This window comes from Haliaeetus albicilla, chromosome 5 (genome assembly GCF_947461875.1).
Source record: "Haliaeetus albicilla chromosome 5, bHalAlb1.1, whole genome shotgun sequence".
Classification (NCBI taxonomy): Eukaryota; Metazoa; Chordata; class Aves; order Accipitriformes; family Accipitridae; genus Haliaeetus; species Haliaeetus albicilla.
Genome location: NC_091487.1, coordinates 44,767,878 through 44,789,507, shown reverse-complemented (window position 1 = coordinate 44,789,507; position 21,630 = coordinate 44,767,878). Strand labels below are relative to the sequence as shown.

The 21,630-nt window shown below is 39.2% G+C and overlaps 1 protein-coding gene across 17 annotated transcripts in view; it reads left to right on the top strand.

Moving 5' to 3' along the window:
* Positions 1 to 21,630, top strand: part of CELF1 (CUGBP Elav-like family member 1) — a 72,912-nt gene that overhangs the window by 38,172 nt on the left and 13,110 nt on the right. For 10 of the 17 annotated variants that reach the window (XR_011324834.1, XR_011324835.1, XM_069784621.1 and 7 more), the window contains 9 exons: positions 2,651 to 2,785; positions 2,956 to 3,035; positions 3,407 to 3,568; positions 4,952 to 5,033; positions 8,079 to 8,207; positions 14,863 to 14,976; positions 15,156 to 15,341; positions 16,207 to 16,350; positions 17,918 to 18,086. Coding sequence is in view for 15 of the 17 variants with exons in the window: in XM_069784621.1 (XP_069640722.1) it covers positions 2,651 to 2,785; positions 2,956 to 3,035; positions 3,407 to 3,568; positions 4,952 to 5,033; positions 8,079 to 8,207; positions 14,863 to 14,976; positions 15,156 to 15,341; positions 16,207 to 16,350; positions 17,918 to 18,045 (1,160 nt within the window). In the remaining 2 variants the exon portion in view is untranslated. The remainder of the gene's footprint in view (positions 1 to 2,650; positions 2,786 to 2,955; positions 3,036 to 3,406; positions 3,569 to 4,951; positions 5,034 to 8,078; positions 8,208 to 14,862; positions 14,977 to 15,155; positions 15,342 to 16,206; positions 16,351 to 17,917; positions 18,087 to 21,630) is intronic. The other 7 variants (XM_069784613.1, XM_069784612.1, XM_069784609.1 and 4 more) reach the window with 7 other exon arrangements.

Here is a 21,630-nt window from a genome sequence, read left to right as displayed (position 1 = left end):
GTGGATGAAAAACTGAATATGAGGAGTCAATGTGTGCTTGCAGCCCAGAAAGCCCATTGTATCCTGGGCTGCATCAAAAGAAAGGCTAACAGGTTGAGGGAGGTGATTCTCTCACTCTGCTCTGCTCTCATAAGACCCCACCTGCAGTACTGTGTTCAGCTCTGGGGCCCCCAGCATAAGAAAGACATAGACCTGCTCAAGTGGGTCCAGAGGAGTGTCATGAAGATGATCAGGGGACTGGAGCACCTCCCTTAATGAGGACAGGCTGAGAGACTTCAGGTAGTTCAGCCTAGAGAAGGCTCAGGGAAGACCTTATAGCAGCCTTCCAGTAAAGAAGGCCTACAGGACAGACGGGGAGGGATTCTTTAACAGGCAGTGTAGTGACAGGACTAGGGATAATGGTTTTAAACTGAAAGAGGGTAGATTTAGGTTAGATATTGGGAAAAAATTCTTTCCTGTGAGTGTGGTGAGACACTGGAACAGGTTGCCCAGAGAGGAGGTGGATGCCCCCTCCCTGGAAGTGTTCAAGGCCAGGTTGGATGGAGCCTTGAGCAACCTGATGTGGTGGAAGGTTATCCCTGCCTATTGCAGGGGCTTGGAACTAGATGATCTTTAAGGTCTTTCCCAACCCAAACTATTCTATGAAATCCAGAAATGCTTTTTCAGGTGCTTGACCAATTTGAAGCAAAGCCTGTTGCAGCTAGGGTGGGAGTCAAAACTTCTTCTTGTAGTATATAAGGGAGACTGAGAATTCACAACAGTTCAGTAGAGAAAAAAATGTGAATATTTCTGCACATTGGCCGTTTCAGATGGATTAAGACATTTAGGATCTACCATTGGGTAGATGATGATTTAGCCATGTATTTCCATGGTGACTTTATGTATGTACATACATACATGCTCAGATGTGTGTGTCTATACATATTGCTGCAAGATAAGCAAAGAAAGTGTTTAGCATCTTGTAGTTTCAGCCTTTTTAGGCTTGGCTGAATTTTATTTTCTCCATTTGCCATAGTTACTATAAGATTAGCATTGCATCATGGAGAAGATAATCCTGGTTCCAGAAAGCTTACATCTTAAGATAATTGAAAACAGAAGATGGGATATACCAGTAACATACAGTGGGAGTAATTCCATCCAAAAATTCCTCCGTGTGTATATAGAATATGTTTCTGTGTAAATACATCTAGAAAGGAGTAACTCTTGTGAAATATTGTTGGGAGGAGAACAGAATAGGTTCTCTAAACTAAAATTGATCTTGCATTGTACACACACACGAATATCCTGGGAAAATAATGGAAAGAGGAAAGAAGTATGTAATGGAATTTTAGGGTGACAGTTCTGAGGCTATTATATAATTATATGAGTTTTAGTAAAAGGTGTAGGTGAAAATATAGATAAGAAAGCATCAGTTTAAAAAGTATTTTAACTTGCCATTAATAAAAGGGATTCTGGATCTCTTGAACGAAAATGGACTGCAAAAAGGATTTGAAAGCAGCTTTCTGCTTTAAGAGCTTGAAAGTGAACTGGGTACAACCTTAAGATTTAATAGTCAGTTAGTCGTGTCAGCTGGAATAGTTTGGAATTTTCCTCTTCAACACCATAGAAGACTCAGCAAATAAATTGATTTCCCCTCACCATGGCACTAAATAGGAGAAGACTTTCTCTCTTGAAGCTTCAAATTGTGCTACAGCCTTCATCATATTATATTTTATATTGTGCTGAATGTTGGATTTGCAAACTGTTTTAAATTTCCAAATGGTATTCTGCATAATTTGCTTCATCCTTTAAAAGCAAGTATTTCAGAGGTGATTAGCATCCTTAAATAAGTAAAATGAGAAGTATAAAGTTCTGCTCTGTATTTGAATTTACCCCAGTCCCTTAAGTGACCTTAAACTGACATTAGTAACCACTAACTGAAAAGTTAAGAGAAATGCCTTTCTGGACCATTTATTTTAAAATAGTCTGCACACTGAAAGGTATTCTTCAACTCTAATGTATCTAGTAGCATCAGCATTTAGGAGCAAGATACAGTAACACACAGTCCATCGTTCTGATTCAAGGTGTTATTTTTGTGTTTTTGATACAGATCAGAATGGATGAATCTGAAACAGAACTAAAACTGTTCTGTTTTAGCAACTGCTGTTGCTTCCATTGTTGAGACAGGAGCATGGGGAAATGGGCAGATCTAAATTTATGTGATTGGCATGATAAAGAGCCTTTCTTGTTTAGATACAGATAGGTATGTTGGTAGTCTAAAGATAGAGGAGAGAGGATGAAAATAGTCCAATAAAATACATACAAGTCTTCCCTCACTTATCAGGAGCTGAACATAGGAGATACAGGGAAGTGCTGAATCTGATGTATTTTTCCCTTTTCTTACATTCTTGCAATTCACAGGCTTGCAAGCAAGAAACAGTCAGCAAAATGTAAACATAAAATATCATAAAACAGGCATTCTTCAGGTTCATTGAGGTATCTCCTATACATCCTCTTAAATTGAAGAGATTCCATTATTGGGAATCTGATTTTTGACAAGCCTCTACCCTAAATATAAGGGAAATAACGGCAGTTGATGGAGAAGACTTGACAAAGTAAGATCTAGTAACTGCATATTTGCTGGTAATACTGTTATCTTTTGATTTCTTAGCAGTAGAAGATAGGAAGTTGTTTATTGGAATGATATCCAAGAAGTGCAATGAAAATGATATCCGAGTGATGTTCTCCCCCTTTGGGCAGATTGAAGAATGCAGGATATTACGGGGCCCAGATGGCCTGAGCCGAGGTAAGCTTGATAGTTCAAGGTTCTCCACTGGATGCTGCCTTTTGCGACTCAAGGTAGCATTTCAGCTCTTTCTGTGATTCCTGCACCTGCCCAGGCATTTTAATTGTTTTATTCATCCCAATAATTGCAGCTGTAGTGAATTACTTGGTTCCTTTTTGTTCTTTCCCCAGGTTGTGCGTTTGTGACTTTTACAACAAGAGCCATGGCACAAACAGCAATCAAAGCAATGCACCAAGCACAAACCATGGAGGTAAAACAAGTTAGTGGGTGTCAGGAGAAGATGTAATTTGTCAGGCAGTCACTATGGAGTTTGGAGGACTAGAAAGCAGAGAGAAGGATAAGTGCAGTGTGTGTTTCTTCGCAAATGCTACTCCTGGACCTTTGTGTTTGTTCTGCTCCTATTTTTAGAGCTCAAGATAGAAACTTCATTTGCAGAGAAAATACCAAAATACAAAATAGTATTAAAAGCAAATGAGATGTTGAATCTTTAATGAATTGTTTGAATATATATACGTATGTATGCGGAGGGGGGGGAATGCTTCCAATGACTGGGTCTTAATGCAGTATTTTTGTGACTGCTGGGGATAGCAAGTATGTAATTGTTTGAATTGCTGTTTGCAGGGTTGCTCTTCCCCCATTGTGGTAAAATTTGCAGACACGCAGAAGGACAAAGAGCAGAAACGAATTGCTCAGCAACTCCAGCAACAAATGCAACAGATCAGTGCTGCCTCAGTATGGGGAAATCTGGCTGGTCTCAACACACTTGGACCCCAATACTTAGCAGTGAGTTTCTGATTTGGGTTCTTTTCGTCTCTTCAGGGATTACAGTGACTGTCTTCTAGTCTTTAATGTGTTCATTTTTAGAAGGCTCCTGATAGGTAGGAGCAGGGTTCTTAATCCCCATTTTGTGGATGAGGAGGCTGAAATTAAGTTATGTGCTAACAGCTAGTCAGGATACATTTAAGTGAGGATTTCAAGCCCAGTCACTGTATCCCTAACTACTGAAACTTTTTTCCCCTGGTCTTCTGTAGAATGACTTTGTGCTGGGAAGATTTTCTTCGTGTGTTATGGCCTCAGTGTTTACCCATATAAATGCCCTTTTCATGTCTATCTGATTACATAATTCTTGTATTCCTCTTCCATTTTTCCTTTTTCAGCCTTTATTTCTCTCATCCCCCTCCAGTGAAACCTAGAACAGTACTTGGTGCTGTCCAAACAGAAAAGGTGATCAGGTTGGAAGCACCAAGCAGCTGACAGTGCACAGTAAAAAAAAAAACCAAAAAACACCAGCAGCAACAAAAAAACCCTCACAGAAAATAGAGAAACCACTCTCTTTAGCAAAAATGACAGAACAGAAGGTAGTCTGCTGTTTTTCACTGATTTTAGTTGATTTTGCTGAGTCTCCAAAGGGTAAACTTTTCATAAGCTGATGTGCTCTGGCTCATATTGGTTGTCAGAGTAGCTATGAGAACTGTAGTCATGCAATACAAGGTCTGGGGAACAGAAAAGGAAAATTTCATCTCAGTCTTGGTATGGTTACTGTTGAAGTGGGGACATTCTTGCTTTTACTACCGCTTTAGGTTTGGTAGATAGGAGGGGTTTGTAACCTAGTTAATGGAGGTAGGAATAGGAAATCCCTCTAAATAGCTTCTGAGCTGAGGCTTGAAATTTCTTTCATGGCTGCTGTGCTTAAGGACAGCAGAGGGGGTTCCCTCTCATGGTGGCTCTTTGGTTTTGGTATGTCATCTGCCATTTGTCCTATGCTGGCAGCGTCAGCTGTGAAGTCTGGCTTGAAGTTGTATATCCTTAGGGGTAGCAATCCTGCCTGAGGTGCTTTGAGTAGGAGTTCCCTCACTACTGACTCTACTGTTTTTGTCTTGGTGTATTAGCTATAAACTTCCCTCAACATTGATTATGTTGAGTGAGGAAAGCATTTTGCTGTTGCTTTGCTGCAATGTGATGCATGGGCAATGTGGATTTTCACTACGGTGTGCTCTGGCTGTATTGTGTAAGGGGAATTCTCTTTACGCTTTGCTGTGATGTGGTGCATGGGCAGTGGGAATTCCCTTTGTGACGGCGCTCTGGCTGTGGTGTGATGCAGTTTCTCCCAGAAGCGGAGCCAGCCCTCACTCTCACTCTTGTTTTGTTTTTTGGTGTAATGTCTAGCTTTATTTGCAGCTCCTTCAGCAGACAGCAGCTGCGTCTTCTGGGAACCTGAACACATTGAGCAGCCTCCACCCAATGGGAGGTGAGTTTTTTTTCCACCAGAAGACAAATTCAGTGCCAAAGAAAAGAGGAGGAGGGTAGAGAAAGTAGCCAAAAGGCTGTAGACACGTTTACCTCATTTGAAATAAGTAGTCCTGAGTTTACCCACTCCTTTGGAATGACAGGAATCCTCTGCCACAAGTGTGGATGTTCCTTCTTAATCTTAGTTAACTATTGTCCCCAAGGTAAGTTGTGGTATGATGGTAATCTCCCCTGCCTCTGGCATTTAAAATTATCTTCCCTTATGGGTACAAAAAGATGTCTCTGTGTGTTTGTTTTTATCTAAACAGGTGCTACATGAAGCATTGTGTTTTGAAGTAAGCACTAATGCATGTTTCAGTGATAATGGATTCTTAGGTTTCCCATTTTAAATTCTGTGTTCTTAAATACATGAAAGTTGAAAAATGCAATGTTGGTAGGAATGTGAACTAGTCCTTCATTCAGGTTCTTTAATTCCTTCGTTTGAATTACAATTGATTACGTCATTGCTGTTAGGGAAATATCAGCTTAATAGGTATGAGCCAACTTCCTTGCTGTGGACTGCTAGTCAGAATATTCACTAAGTATAGCAGTACTGGGACTGCAAATTGATTGTCCCTTCTGTCTTCACAGGGTAGGGAATAATAAAACACGTTAGTAACTCCATTCACCACATTGTCTAAATTCTTCTGCTGGCAGGAAAACTATAGTTTTGGTTTTAATACTGAACATTTTAAGCATTAAAATTGCCTCTTGGGGTTGTATGGTAGTTCACAATATTACATGCCCTGTCTGTGCAGAGGTTGATCTAAAAGTGTTACGAAAGTACAGTGTCTTTGTACATTTGACTTTTGTTGGTACCCCCATCAGTAACAATTACAAGCTTTTGCAAAGTGTTATGTTTTCAACTGTAAGAACTTTGATTTATACTTGAGGTTGATTCTAACCTCAGCTTCTTATGTTTACTTTTTTCATATTAGACCTCTTCAGAGCTCTTGGATCTAAGACTCTTGCCAAAAGCAATTTTTTAAAACAGTTTCACTAACATCCTGTGTGGTGGTGATTGATAACAGATTTCGTTACGTGCACAGTACTGTTTTTTTCCCCCTCTTTGTGTCTGTTTAAAAGCAAGTGGTAATAAAGGAGAAAAACAGTACTGCAGTTCATGTTAATTAGTACTACAATAAGGATTGGGGTGGGGAAGGGACTAACTAGCTGAGATTGCCTATGAAGTTTCCGGGGTAATTCTGTCTTCACTATTTAAAAAAAAAAAACACCCTAAAAATTGAGAACTCAGACGTATAACTAGCATGTTGCATGGTGTTTTGAAAGAATTATTCCAAGTCTGTGATTCTTCACAGAAAGAGTTTTAGTTTCAAAGTCCTGTTAATATTTCAGCTGATCTCCTTTCTCGAAATTCATAGAAAGAAAAATTAAGTAGGTAATTACATCCCAAATTATATCAGACTTTGTATACAAAATTTAATCTTGACGCTGTTTGAAAACAGATGGGAAAACAATGTGATGACAAGAGGACAGGTGCAGTGCGCACATGCCAAACTGCTTCAGAAAGGAAGCAAGCTGCTCTGTTCTTCACTAGCTCTAACACTTGCACTTTTAACCCTCTGTAGCACAATAAAAACAAAACCATATAACTTTTTGGTTTTAACTTCATGCTTTTGTGTTACAGTGGCACCTTGAGAGTCTAAAGGCAGAATCCTCTTCTTTCAGGCACTAAATGTGGCTAGGGAAACCCTGTCACAAAGAGAAAACAGTTGAAAAAGATAAAAAACCCAAAACAAACTATGCTAAAGGTAGTATAAGTTTTTTAGAAAATAAATAGTTTATACTATGTTGTCACTTACATTCCTATGTTGTCTGTTTACATACTTGAATTACAAAACTGAGATTTTTAATTATTTGAGATGTGTGCTTTGTCACCAAGCACTTACTAAGCATCCAAAAGATGAGGTGCCACATCCGCCTAGGACGTTGTGATGTTGTTATATGAATGGTGATTAATTTAATTTTGGTTTTAATTTTGTAGGGAAGAATTACTAGGGATTGTCTGAAGTCAGATGAAAAGAGGAGGAATTGTTAGAATAAGCAAAGGTAGAGACAAAAAAGGGAAATAAGGGAAAAGGGAAGAGAGGCAGAATTGGAAGAATGGAGCTAGCCTACTGAAGGATGGCTAAAATACAGAATTCAGAGTAATTCCATGGCAGGAAAAGAAGGCCAACTACAGTGTCAGTACTGACCGAATGGTTTCATTCAAAAATTATGACTCAAAATTAAGGTGAGTCAGATGAGTAAATTGATCATTAAAAGTTCATCAGTGCAGGGATACCTTCTTCCACCTGCAGTATTCCTGGCTGCTTACCTACAACATGCCTGATGCTTCTCATTTTTCTTACCACTTTTGACCATCTGACTAGCCTACATGTACATTGGCTGATCTTGTGGTCAGGAGTTGCCACTTAACATTATTTCACAATTGACTGTTGCTTCTTGGCTGTCAAGTGGACCAAACAAAACATGCTGGTATTCAGCTGGTGGTGGGTTGAAGGTGTGACTTTGTGGCCACTGTGGTGTGTAGGCCTTCTTGAAAGAATTCTGCAGTTATTGCTGTGCCCATACAAAGAGAGTGGAGGGACACGAGAAGAGGAGGTTATTGGCCTGGTGTCTAGACACGTTCTCTAGCTTGCAGATGAGCTGTCAGACCCTGGCTTTACTCTCTTATAGCTGCTATGCTTTTGTGACTGGAGAGAACACTGCTTGAAAATTTCTGTACTCTGGAGTCTATATCTGCGATCATGACTACCTGGTCTTTTATCAAAATTCATCTATCTGAGCAAAGAAAAACTTTTTTTTTTTTTTTTGTTATAACAAGGGATCGCAATGTAGAAAAGATCAGTAACTAGTATTAAGCCAGTTGTTTTTAAGCGCCTTTCCATTACTCCTTTGTGATGCACTGAGGTTGCTGGATCTGTTAAGCTTGGATGATGGTGACTCTTGTAGGAGAAACTGTGCATTCTTCAATGTGTTGCAGGACTGAATGCGATGCAATTACAGAACCTGGCCGCATTAGCAGCTGCGGCCAGTGCAGCTCAGAATACACCAAGTGGTACCGCTGCACTCACTTCCTCCAGCAGTCCCCTGAGTGTTCTCACCAGCTCAGGTAAGAGACTGCTTATGTTGTAGTGTGTTCTGACGTGGATTGCCTTAAGAGTCCTTTCACAGTAGATGTCACCTGTTTTGTCTATCGCTTTTTGTCACTTTCATGTTGATTCTTTAGTAGATAAGCAGTTTTACTAGTAGATTCACTGGCCTTTGTTTAGGGTAGGTATCTTTGCCACCAGCAAAGGCTTTTTTTTACCTGCTGTGTTCCTTCCTCCAAATGGTCAGATTGATTTAGAGTAAAAAGAATTTTTGAAGCCATCATGAAGCAGAAAGGTAGGTGACCTCTGTCCAGTCACATTATTACAATCTCATCACATATTTGGTTTATGTGTGACTTTAGGCAGATACTGTGGCAGATATGTGCTGTTCCTTTGGACATGGAGAGAGAGGATGCCTTAAGCATGAAGTAATGCATTCTGTGCACTAGAACAGTACAGTTTATATTCCTCTGGCATTAATGAAGACAAGGATACTACAACAACCTCACAGAAGTAGAATAAACAGACCCTTAGCACATTTATTGGAAAGCAGTTGTCTGGAACTAAGTGTATGAGGTAGTTTTATTTTTGTTGGGGGTTTTGGGGGGTAGGTTTTTTTTGTTTGTTTTGGGTTTTGGGCGTTTGGTTTTTTTTTTTTTTACTTTAGGTTATGTACGTTATCCAGAGAGGCTAGAATGTCCAAGTAGTGTTCTTTTGCTGCCTTATTGTTAAATGTGATCATTAAATGCAACAAATAAATGTGATCATTAAATGCAACAAACAAGAAAACAAAAATTAAATTAAATTGTGCTTATATCAGACATGCTCAGTTTTTACCACAAATGAGGATCAGTATCCTGCTCAGTTACTTCTATCCTATTTTCAGTTATTTCTAAATCCTGACAAGGGAAGGGAGACCCTGTATTTTCAGGGTGTCAGTTTTCCAGTATTTACACTGTGGTATGTGGGTTTGGTTTTGGTTTGGTGGGTTTTTTGTTTTGTTTTGTTTTTTTATCATAAAAAGCCAAATTGCTTATCCAGTTTTGAAATCAGAGTTGACATCCTCACCTGCGATTGTGAGAGACTGAAGGGGGTTGGGGTGCGTTTTAAATTTCCACAGGTAGCTTTTCGTATTGCATAGGAGGACCAAGGAGCTGGACTAAGAGATTATAAAGAGATTACAAGGAAAAGCTGTTTAGAAAACCTTATGTCACATGATCAGGAGTTAAACCTTGGGTGCTTTGCACAGTTTTCTACTTAGAGAAATCCCCAAGAAAGAATTCAGTTCAAAGAGTGTTCTGTTGCTGGACAGGATTTTTTTTTTTTACATAAAAATGTTGTGGTCTGCAATCCTTAAAGATTAAAACTTCAAAATTTATCTTGACTCCCAGCTATTGTATCCTATTCAATAATTAAAAAAAAACCACAAAGATTTGAGGCTATAGGAGAGGTGCATTTATAACCCACAAATGCTTCTTTATCACAGAGAAAGCATGAAGGTGATGAATATATCTGAGAACTTCTCCCGTATTTCCTCATGCAGTAGCAGAACTTGAATTGTCAGGTTACAGTTTGCTATCACCAGCATTTAGAACTAAGATTTCTTTGTTGGCTCTCTCGACTACTGACTGGAGCAAGTTTGTTCTCTGAATTGTTGAGGTGGGAAAAGGGACTGGCAGGTTGTGAAGTTCTAATGCCAGATGTGCTAAAAAAGGCAGAGACAGCCTCTTCTCAGAAGTGTACAGTGAAAGAACAAGGGCAATGGGCGCAAGCTGCAACAGAGAAAATTTTGACTGGATATAAAAGAAAAAATAAAATCAATGATGAGAGTGATTAAGCTCAGGAACTAGGTGCCAGAGGGGCTGTGGAATCTCCATCACTTCAGAGGTTCAGAATGCAATTGGAAAGGACCCTCAGCAGGCTGACCGAACTCAGAGGTTAGACCAGCTCAGAGCAGACCGTTAGACTAGGTGATCCACAAAGGTCCCTTTCAGCTGAAGTTATGCTACTATTGTGTGATTCTTTGTGATTGGTTTCCCCTCCATGAATTGTGGTTGTTCTGCAGCACTTTGCAGGTTCCTTTTCCCTTGATAAGAGGCATATCTCAAGACTCAGTTCTACTTTTGATCATGCTGGTGGAGGGGCTAGGGTGTGGGGAGCAGTCCATTTTTAAGTGCCTTCTGTGCTGAATCCAAACAACTTTCTGATCGCCAGTTGTATCAATAAATGATTGTGTGTCAACAGTCAAGTAATCATGTTAGGTCATTTGAATTAATATCCTATACAGATGTATCAGTCAGTTCACTCTTCACAGGCTTGTAACATGAAGCAGTCAGTGTTGTATTGCTCTTTAAACTTAATTTCAAGTATAATTTTAAAGAGTAGAGATTAACTTTGTTCAAAAGAAATGAAAAGTTCTGGAGGATATGTGGTCTATACGTAGTCACTGACATCAAACTCTGAAACGGTTTCAGTGCTTTTCATTAGAGGTATGAATATGCTTCACCTTTTAAAACTGTACTTAAATTGGAGGAAGGGTAGGCCTCAATGTGTACAGGCAGCATTCAGTTTTAACTCTACTCTAAACTAGCTATTATCTCTTATATAAGTAAACTTGAAATTGTCTTTTGATTAATATTTATATATGCATTCACACTGTATGTATTCACATAAAAGGCTGTTGGACTTCACACATTCAGAGCATCCCTCCTGAACCATACCTCAAGCTTGAAAAACCTCAGTATATAGCTGTTCAGTACCATGTGTTAGTAAACGCCTTCCTTGGCTGTGGGACATATGGCAACATCTACTGTGATAACCTCTTAAACCTAACTGCAGATGAGATGACTACCGGCTTGACTTCTATCCATCTGTCATCCAAATGTTCACCTGATGCTTATTTAGACGTCTCTCCCAGATTGTCCTCAAATTGCATAATTGGTGGAAAAATCCAGACAAATCATTATGCATAGTTACCTTTTTGATTTTCATTCATCTGCACTGATATCTTTTGTGTTTGGGAACTTGGAAGTCCACACAGTTCAGTCTGTGGACCATACATAGGTTACATGTCAGAATGGTTGAACTCAGAGGTGTTAGGTACTGTCGTTGTGCTGGTTATGCTGTCTTCCTACTCATTTCAGATGATTTTGTTTTAGATATTTCCAAGCAGTATTGTGTATTTTGATGTAGAATAAGATGGAACAAAACCTTCAACTTTGCAATAAAGCAGCTACTCTTTGGAACTGAACGGACTGCTGCTGCATCCACCTATAGGTAATCCATGTTACAGAGACTGTGCCCATAGATAGACTCATTTAAACTGCTAGCTTGTGAAAGGGACATTCAAGAAAATATTATAGAAGTATTTCAGGATTGGAGTGTCTTGCCTGCCATCTTTTCAACTTGGACATCAGTAGGAATTGTCTGCTCCAGAGCAAAATAGAATGGTTGCAAAAGCTGATGTATGTTTCCACTTCTCCTCCTTTCAAAGGCAATCATCAAAGGTCCAGCAAAGACTAGGTGACTTTGCTGGCCTTACTGTGTCTCCAGCAATATTGTTTTCAGAGACATCATAGTCTTTGTGCTTTTACTGGAACTAATTCTGGTACAGTTCAGTCAGATTCATTGTCTGAATTTTAGTGCTCTTTAGCTCATTGCTTGAATACTAGATGACTGAATTAGAACAGACTTACTGTTCCCTCAATTTACCTACCTCTGTAAGTTGGTAGTTGATGTCCTTGTCCAAGTTTTGTTATCTTTCTTATCTATTCTTTACAACATATTCAAATTTTCTGAAAACCTTTTCAGGTATTTTCAACTAGTTCTCTTAGAGTTAGCCTTTTTGACTAGATATAACTCAGTAGATGGATCTAAGGAAACATAACCTCATTAGTAAGAAAAAAAAACCAAACAAACCAAAAAAAAAACCCCAAAAAACCCAGAAAAACCACCACCCACCAAAAACTGCAAAGAAACAGCATTAAGAATTGGGGATGGAGTAAAGAACATGTATAAAGCTATATTGGTTTTCCATCCCCGTTACTGTGTGCTGGTTTTTGATCTAAAATAGTACACAAAAACCAGAAGAACAGAAAGGGTGGCTAGAACTGTGGAATGCCTTCCGTGTTAAGAGCAACAAAGGAGCCTGAAAAATGGAAGACCGACATGGGAGGAGGATGTGATTGAAGCCTACAAATACGTTAGTGTTGTGATGAAGATGAATAGGGACAGACTAGTCGTTAGATATTTCAAGACAAGAATTACAGGATATCAGGTGAAGTTGTCAGTTGACAGTTCAAAGATAAAAAGACCTATTTCTTTGCATAGTGCATGATGAAATTGCAGAACTTGTGCCTTAGAACATAGTAGAGTCAAACAATTGGGTGTTCAAAATGCACTGAAATTAATGAAAAGTACTTTTAATACAAAGACATTGCCCTTGGCTGAAAATATCCTAGATTCGCAAATTGCTGTATTGGTACGTAGACTATACCTAGGAAGTATGCCTTTGTAATTGCCCTGTATTTCTGCTCTACTGGTGTTTATCTGCCTTTAGTCATCATCAGAAATGGGGTGCTGACTCAGTACAGCAACTCCTATATACGTGATAAAAAAATAAACCGAACAGTGTTAAATTTTCTTGGGTGTTTTCAGTACTAAAGCATTTCTTGTTTTGCTTAAAGAGATTTCTGATAAAGTCAGCTAAATTAAAATAACTGTGTTCAGCTTTTTGTAGTGGTTTAAATTAATTTATTTAAAATCACAACCTTTTTAAAGTAGGGAAGGCATCTGTTCTCTCTTACTTTGCTCTCTAGCCTTGGCTTTGTTCCTTTTTTCCCATTCCACTACTATTTTATTGTAGTTTTGTGTTGTTTGGTTGTTGGTTTGTTTTTTTTTAAATGGTATTCTTATCTGTCAAATGTGTCTGATTTATGCAAATTAGTAATGAAGTATTACAGAAACAAGTGATACTCTAGAATTGAGGCAGCTGTATCATTTTTGAACACTGGCTTTTATTCAGCCAGCTGTGCTGGGTTTTTTTTCTACCAACTTGAGGGTTATACTGTAACTTCTTCTCTGTTTTTTCCAACATTTAATATGCCACTGATAGTAAGACAGGAAGTTTCTCCTTTTCTTCGGAGTAAGCATCTTAAAATAAAGTTTGGGACATTTGTTTTCCAATTTCTGACTTAAGAGAGTTTGTCTAGAACTTTTCCTAGAGGAGGTTTATCATTTCCTCTGTCAGTACAAAAACTAAACAGCGATACGGGTTGCAGCTCCCTGGGTTCTCATGCAGCTTTTGTTAGAACAACTACTTTTGTTAGATACAGCTTTTGCTGGGGCTTGTTAGGCAAGTTTGCTGTATTTCATTTAAATAGTTATCATATTCCGCTCCAGCAGAGACTTTGTGTCACATATATGAAGTGGTGAATATATAGTGTGTGTGAATCTGCTTGAAAGTTGCCAACAATTCTTTTGAAAGTTTTAATGGATGTACACAGCATAACTGAGAATCACAAAAACACAAAGGAAAGTGAAAATGCCTGAATTTCAGTTCTGTTACCCACTTGGTCAGACAGATAAATTCCTCTTGAAAGCAGACTACAAGACACCTCTACAGCACCAGTCTTCAGTATCTTTTAATTTGTAAAAGCCATTAATATTTTCCAGTGCATCTTGCACAGTAAATTTAAACTTCTGGGTTAATAGCAATATGCATAGCTTTTCTTACTTTGTTCAGATTTCTAAGTAGTCCACAAACCTGTTAGGAAAACCACTGCTATATAATCGTAAAAATACTATTCTTTTCTTATTTTATCATGTCCATAATCTTTGTAGATTACCTTAATTTGAACTTGTGTTTCTTTTGATACACCAGCTTGGCAACCTTTTTTCTTGTGGTTTTGATGTCTATTTCTGTAGAACTAACTCTACCAGCTGTAGAATTTTGTAGGCCATGTAAGCTGTTAGTCTGCTAGGTACTGTATCTGTAGACTTCTCTTACTGAGTAAACGTGGTTGAAGATGTTAGTGGCACAGTCAACAGAGGATAGACTATGTATTTTGGATGTACATTCCAAGACTTTTCTTGGCCATAGCCCCAGCTGCTGCAGCAGGCTTTTTAATGGAAAAATTACTTCATGTGTCAGAATAATCTGGCCATCTGCTGCTCCTGTTCTGGCAGCATGGGAAAACCGTATGTTCCGTTTGACCAGAGCTTGCTTTAGTGTCCCTAGTATCTGTATTTCAGGTCTTTTTCACCTTGTGTGATGTTTCAAGGATAGATGTTAATATGTAGCAAGTGATTCTTACTCACTTCAGTCAGCAGGAAAGGGGCATTGCTGCTGGTCACCTTATGTTGAGGTAGGAAGTTCAGCTACCATTCGTATATTGTCCGAATCTTAGGTGTCTTAATGAAGTTATTATTGCTACAAAGAGTTGACATTATGATGAAGTAGAAATTTTTCAAAAATTTAGGAAGGGATTAGAAGATATAAGCAGTATGACCAATCGAGTTGTGTGGGTTTGGGATTTTTTTTTTTTTTTTTTACAAAAAGTATACTGTGTTGCCTTGATCTGTTCCTTACTAGCTTTTTCTACAGAAATAACTTAATGAAGAAGTTGAATTATCAGGACCAAAAAATATTGCTTGTTAATTATCTTATTTTAATAGCAGGTTCCTCACCTAGTTCCAGTAGCAGCAGCTCCGTTAATCCAATGGCTTCTCTTGGAGCATTGCAGACACTGGCAGGGGCTACAGCAGGCCTCAACGTTAGCTCTTTAGCAGGTAAGCTATGTGTTGTGGTGGGTTGGGAGAATAGCTGATTATCATTCCTCAGACTGTGCTAGTTCTGTGGGGGTTTTTCTCTGCTCCCTGCTTTTTGTAATAGTGCAGGGTGTTTGAAAGGTAATTGATCTGGCTCAGTGGAGGTATTCAGTCATCTTTATTTCCTCTTTCTTATATAGGAATGGCAGCCTTAAATGGAGGACTTGGCAGTGGTGGTCTCTCAAATGGGACAGGTAGCACAATGGAAGCTCTTACGCAAGCTTATTCTGGAATCCAGCAATATGCTGCTGCTGCATTGCCCACGCTCTATAACCAGAGTCTCTTAACACAGCAGAGTATTGGTGCAGCAGGAAGTCAAAAAGAAGGTAGGCAGAAAGTTGTAGAAACAACTTGAGAGGGGTTTTCAAAAGGACAGTCTCAGCCCTTGAAGGTACCTTATCTGCAGAGCTTTTATTTGGCAGCATTTTTTAGAATCTGAAGATAAAGAAGGAAAACCTGTGAGGTCTCTCTGTTAAGGGCTGTCCGAAGTAGTTTTTACATCAGGAGGCTTCTCCCAGGATTTGTCTAGTCTTAAATGCTTAGTAATTGTACTCTTCCGTTTTCTCAGAGGACAGGAGAGTATGAGTCTGCAGCCTGATACATCCCACTGTCAGAGAATCAGTTGTGTTTTTAATTTTGTTTTCTTGGTCCTTCACCTCTTCCCACAGATACTTAATGCCAGTCTCTTCAATCTTCAGATTCAGAATCAATGTAACATGTAGTGTAAAGTAATGAAGAACACAGGAGTAAGTTTTCAGCAGAATGTAGGATGATGTTTAGAAAAGAATTTGTCAGATTCCAAGTAATGTAATTACTTGTATTTTGTATTGAGATTTCCTTAGTTTCTTTGGGCTGCAAGCTTTGCGTAGCCATTTTTTATTTAGTCAGCATCTAGATCTCAAACTTACCGTTCAGCTTTCATTACAGCAAAGATCTGTGAACCAGTTTTGGCACAATGTGGAAATTACAAGCAAAAATGGTGAGAAAGAGCTAGAATTATTTGAATGATCAATCCTAGCAAAGGGTCATGCTGATTTATTCTGGAATCAAGTTCTCTGCAGAAGTGCAAACAGCAGTTTCATTGTTTTATCTAGAAAATTTGGCTTGAATGGCTCTTTCACCTTTTTTTGTGAAGTGGGCCTATGTTATCCGTGCTCTTCCTGAATTTGTATTCCTACTTGTTGTTTGAAGGTCCAGAGGGAGCCAATCTGTTTATCTACCATCTCCCCCAGGAGTTTGGGGATCAGGATCTGCTGCAGATGTTCATGCCATTTGGAAATGTTGTCTCTGCCAAGGTTTTCATTGACAAGCAGACCAATCTAAGCAAGTGTTTTGGTATGTTGGGTCTAATCATTACCTGTAGAAAGGTGGCTTCTTTCTCGTAATCTCTTTTCCAGTATATTGTCTAGTCTAGCTTTTAAGTCAAGTAGTGTCTCTTTCTCTATATTCCTAAAAAATAAATAAATCAGTCCAAACTTTTCCAGCAATGAACTGTATTTTCCTGATTTTCATTGTGACTTTTTGCTTTTCCTGATTTTGTACTGTTTTGGCCCTAGATAATTTACCATGATTTGTGTTTGCAGACTGTAATCGTGGTATAGTTCCTCCTCTTCGCCCTTTCTTTCTTTTCACTAATTGTCTCTGTTGCTGTATGTACTACTTACTACATTATCATTATGAATCATTTCCATTAATATTTTTATATATAATTATTATGGCTACCATATAGTACAGGAGCATTTGATGTTCTGTAATGCTCTGAAGGCAATTTTTAAAGCTTCCTCCTAATTCTCGAAAGCTTAGTAAGACCATTTCAGCTGCTATTTACTACCTAACTTTACATCTCTTATACTTATTTTGCTTTGCTTATTGTGTGTTTAAATGGGAGGCACATCAGGATGGGAAGTGTATCCTAAAACTGTAAATCAACCTGTCATGCTACTGTTACTATCCAAATAGATTATTGTCAGTTAACTGCTAAAGTCCGTGATGCCAAAAGAGCAAAGAAGGTATTCTTTCTTAGCTTGTTTAGTAGGAGGCTGCGCATGTGGACTGAAAGATTTGTGGGTTTATTTTCCTCACTTTGAAACCCCAGTGCAAGCAGTTGTAGCATTTTTGTAGTGCTGTAAGCTCTCGTGACTATTTTGATAGAGGGAGATTTCTTGTGATGGAATAGGAGAGGTGAGCCTTTCTCTGTGGTTTTGATAGCTTTGTGCCTACATAGTATCCTGTGGTTTTTTTAGTATTTGAGACAAAAGATATGGACAATCTGATGCTTTGTGAGAACACAAAAATATGCTGAGCATCAGGCTGTAACACCTGTATATGGAATGATCTCCCCAGGTAGTGATGCCAGCCATTGACTGGAGTTATTTAAAATGGGTTCCTTTAAAACCCTGGAGAAGTTTATATGGGGGATGCCCTTTCCCTGGAATGCTCTTTCATCTGAGAGAAACCCAAACATAATAGTGGTACAAGCACCACGCTGTATTGACAGCTACTTCACTCCAAACAAATCTATTCCCATAATGCCAAGAGGGTGATTTCAGTCTTGTATCTTTAAAGAGCTTTCATATATAGATTAACATTTTCCAGGTTTGGTGTTCTCCCAGGTATGAGTTCTTATAAAACAAACAGCGGTACTCATTTTTGTTGGAAGTCTAGAAAATGTTATTTTAATTTCCTGAGCTTTGTATATCTTTTGGCCAAAGTTCCATATGTCAGAAAGCAATGCTTTGTCTGAGAGCCCTAGTTTTTATGAAGAGTCTAAAACAGTTGTGAGCTTCTGAAAATGGCATTTCATGCAAGCCTCTCTTACCTTGTGAGTACCTGTATTTCCAGTTGTGAGTAGCTGTTCTGGACAGCTTTGGCATGGTATAATTATGTATTTTCCTTTCTTCAGGTTTTGTAAGTTATGACAATCCTGTCTCTGCACAGGCTGCCATTCAGTCAATGAACGGCTTTCAGATTGGCATGAAGCGTCTGAAAGTACAGCTCAAGCGCTCTAAGAATGACAGCAAGCCATACTGAGCGCCCCTCCCCTCCAGGACTGGAGTGAGAAGGATCTTCTGGTAAGTTGGAGAGGAGCGCTCTTAGTGATTCGAAGCCCTAAGGCTGTGTTTTTACAGTCCTGGAAGCTGATCCATGCCTTCTATCTGGCACATCTTCCCCCTGAAGACTCGGCTGCAGCCTCTGCTGAGAATCCCGCTTCGGATGGAGGACAAGTTTGTGCTTTTGTTTCCAGTGTTTTACTTTGGAGTTTAGGTGCCATATCGCTGAGGTTTTGTTTTGTTGTTTTTTTTTTTTTTCCTCCCTTATTTGAAGTTTGCTGTGTTTGTAACCAGTGTGTGTTGAGAAGGACCAATGCCAGCTCCTTGGGGGTGGGGAGGAAAGGTTAAAGGGAGCAGCAGAAACTGACACCACACTGCCTTGAGGTGGAGAGGAGAAGGGGAAGCAGAAATAACACAGAACAGCTGATCAAAACAAAGATCAGGAAGGAGAACTGAGTCCATCCAAGTTTGGGTGAGCAAAGAACCGACTCCATGTAGCCTTTGTCATGCCCCTTCCACTCTTTGAAATTTCCTTAACTGTATGCCATGGTGGGGATTTAGTAAATCATCTCTAAAGCAGGAGACAGGCTAGAAGGGTGAATACATTAACAAGCCGAAGGAAAACTGCAGTGATTTTTTTTTTTTTTTGCTGTATATACAGTAGTGTTCGTGTAGCACTGTGAATGTACACAGCACTTTATAAAATTACTACATAATGTCCCTCCCCAAAAATTTCACTGTCCGTTTACAGTTGAATTTTAATGAGATGCAGTGAATTTCTCCATATTTAAGAAAACTTACCGTATGTACTTTATCTAGGTGTTGTAGAAAGGTAGAGAGAGAGATAGCTTAGTCTGGATGAATACATCTGGGGCTGGAAACCAGAAATTTTTGATCCCTGGTAATCTGCAGAATTTTTTTGACAATTTTTCTTAACAGTTCATCACATTCCCCACTTCTGTGGGATAATGTCCTTTTTGCAGAGTATTATTTGAATTCATTCTGATAAGCATAATGTAAGTGCTGTTCATTTCTCTCTTAAATGACTGTTAAATTGAGATACAAAGCCCAGAACTACCCTAACACAGCTCTTGAGGCTCCTGTTTCATACCTGTTCTCCTGGGATTTGATTTCTTAGTCTCAACTCTGTTGCAAAGATAACTTCCTGGGTTTTTAAAAAAAAAAAAAAAAAACAAAAAAAAAAAAAAAAAAAACACAAAACACCCCACCCTCCCGCCAAAAAAACCCCCCCACCAAAACAATTTGTGCAGTGATTTGGTCTAGTACTTAGGTATTTCTTTGTACTGCAGTTTTCCTTTAAGGTGGTGTGTACCAGTGCAAAACAGGCTAACACAGGAGCTGTGGAGCCACAGCAGAGCATTGAGCCATTCAGTCTTACTCTGCCTTTTGGTACTAGCTGTTGTCTTCTATATTGAAGGAAAATTGAATACACCCCTTCAATGAACACACGCTTTTTCTGCACACTTGTGAAATTGCTAATGCGTTGCTAAGGGCCTTTGTTACACACTGGTTTTAGGGGGCTCAAAGGACTTTTGACACTCTGGCCTGAGTTGTTTTAAGAAATCAGAGTCGAGTCCCGTTTTATAACCACCAAAATCCACCTCTGTCACGAGGAAGTTTACAATTTCTGTGTGTCTTTAACAGAAGTTCCATTTACCTCATATTTTCTCCTTTTCCTTGTTTTCTTTGTATTCCTGGTTCGAGATGCTGTTTCCCAGGGCACCAGCTAACACCACAATCTGGGAGCCAGCTGCTTAATGATGAACGTGTGGGTCAGATGTAGGGTTGGGACGTCCTGTCCTGCTCCAGCAGGAGGAGCACTAAACCCATCAAACCTGAGATCACCTTTAGAATCCGCACGCAGTGGTCTGTTGGGAATGTCGGGCATTCCCAGGGACTGGGTCCCCTGGGATCTCAAACCTCAGAAGTAGAAGGCCTGACCCGTAGCATCCAAGAAGAGCCCTTTCCATTCTTAAATTGAAAATCAAACAGTTGATGCCGGTCTGTCTATATTGATGGCAGACAGGTAAATCTATCAGTATTATTCAAATCATTTTGTGGTGGCAAAGGTTCAAAGGCCAGATTGCCAAATTTCCCAGTTATGCTGGCATGTGGTACCCTTCTGTGTTAATTATTTGAATCTCTCTAGAAACGTAAACAAACACTTAAGTGAACCATGTACACTTGAATTCTGCACGATGGGAAAGATGTGTCCTGGTTTTCTGAGAAAAGAGTGTTGGAGTGTGAAGGCCTCCAGGGTGATAATGGGATTTTTTTTTTAAATAAATAATATACTTTTCAAAAAAAAGAAAAAAAAAAAAGAAAAAAAAAAAACCATAGTTGGGAGCAACTGCTCCGAGTGCAACCTGCTGTAACCAAGAATGTTGTTTCTATTTTTATAGAAGTTTTATACCGCTCCAGGGTGGAGAATATTTATTACCTAAATTATTTCACTGGAAAAAAAGGCCAGGGTTTTGTAGAATCCTGAATGTGATTGTTTTACACACATAATGATGTGCATGATTGAAACTACTGATTTTCAGTGGCCTGTTTGCAGCCCAGCAACTGCTAAATGGGGAAGACAAACGCTGTGAACCAGTGGAGGAGAGCACTGTGCTCTGGGGTCTCTACAGTCACTCTTACCGTCTTTGCACCCTACCCCACTGTACTATCTGAGACCTTTGTCCCGTTTTTCATTTAACCAGATGCTCCGGCCTCTTTACTAGTCATTCAGTTGCCCAAAATTAGATATTATTGCTTCTGCATCCTACAGTGTGTCTTCAATACTGTAACTTATGCATCAAGCTTGGCATTGTTGCAAATAGGTGCAACTCCTATTGACTTCAGGAGATTCACCAGTTTACACTGTGGCTTAGTTTGATCAGTGACTCCTCCCAGACAGGATCACCTTAAGACACCTTACTTGGGCTAGCTCCTGTGCCTTACTGGCATAACTATAAGTATTGCCAAAAAGAAAAAAAAAAAAAAACCAAACAACTATGCAGGTTAAATTTTAAAAGATGTGATCCTCAGATGGTTTGAATCAATGCAGTTCTGCTCTCTTCAGTAGAGCTGCATCAGTTTTCACCAGCTGAAGATGTTGCCCTTTTTGTGTATTTGTTTCAGATTTCCCTTTCTTGGTGTATCAATGTATATGTTGCCAAAGTTAATAAATGTATCAAGTTTGTGACTTGGGCAGATTTTTTTCTAATAACAGAACTGATCAGATAAAGTCAACATTTCTGTGTCTTGTTTGGTGGCTGCCGCTGACTCTGGAGATTTAGGCTCTTCTTGCCTTCCCATCTTAAGCCAGTTTTCTTCCTTGCTCATTGGCAGGAAAATCTGGGATTCTGGGGACTTGGGGCTTTTAAATTTTATTTTCTTTTAAATTCCTGTCATGCTCTCATTCAAGTGCAAATCAAATCAGTGTCAAATGCTTTATTTCATGAATAGTGGGGTAAGAGTTGGGTGAGTTCAAATAAACTGCAGAAGGATTGGCTTAAGTAGCCACATGGACAAAGTATTCTGTATGCTCATAAACCAA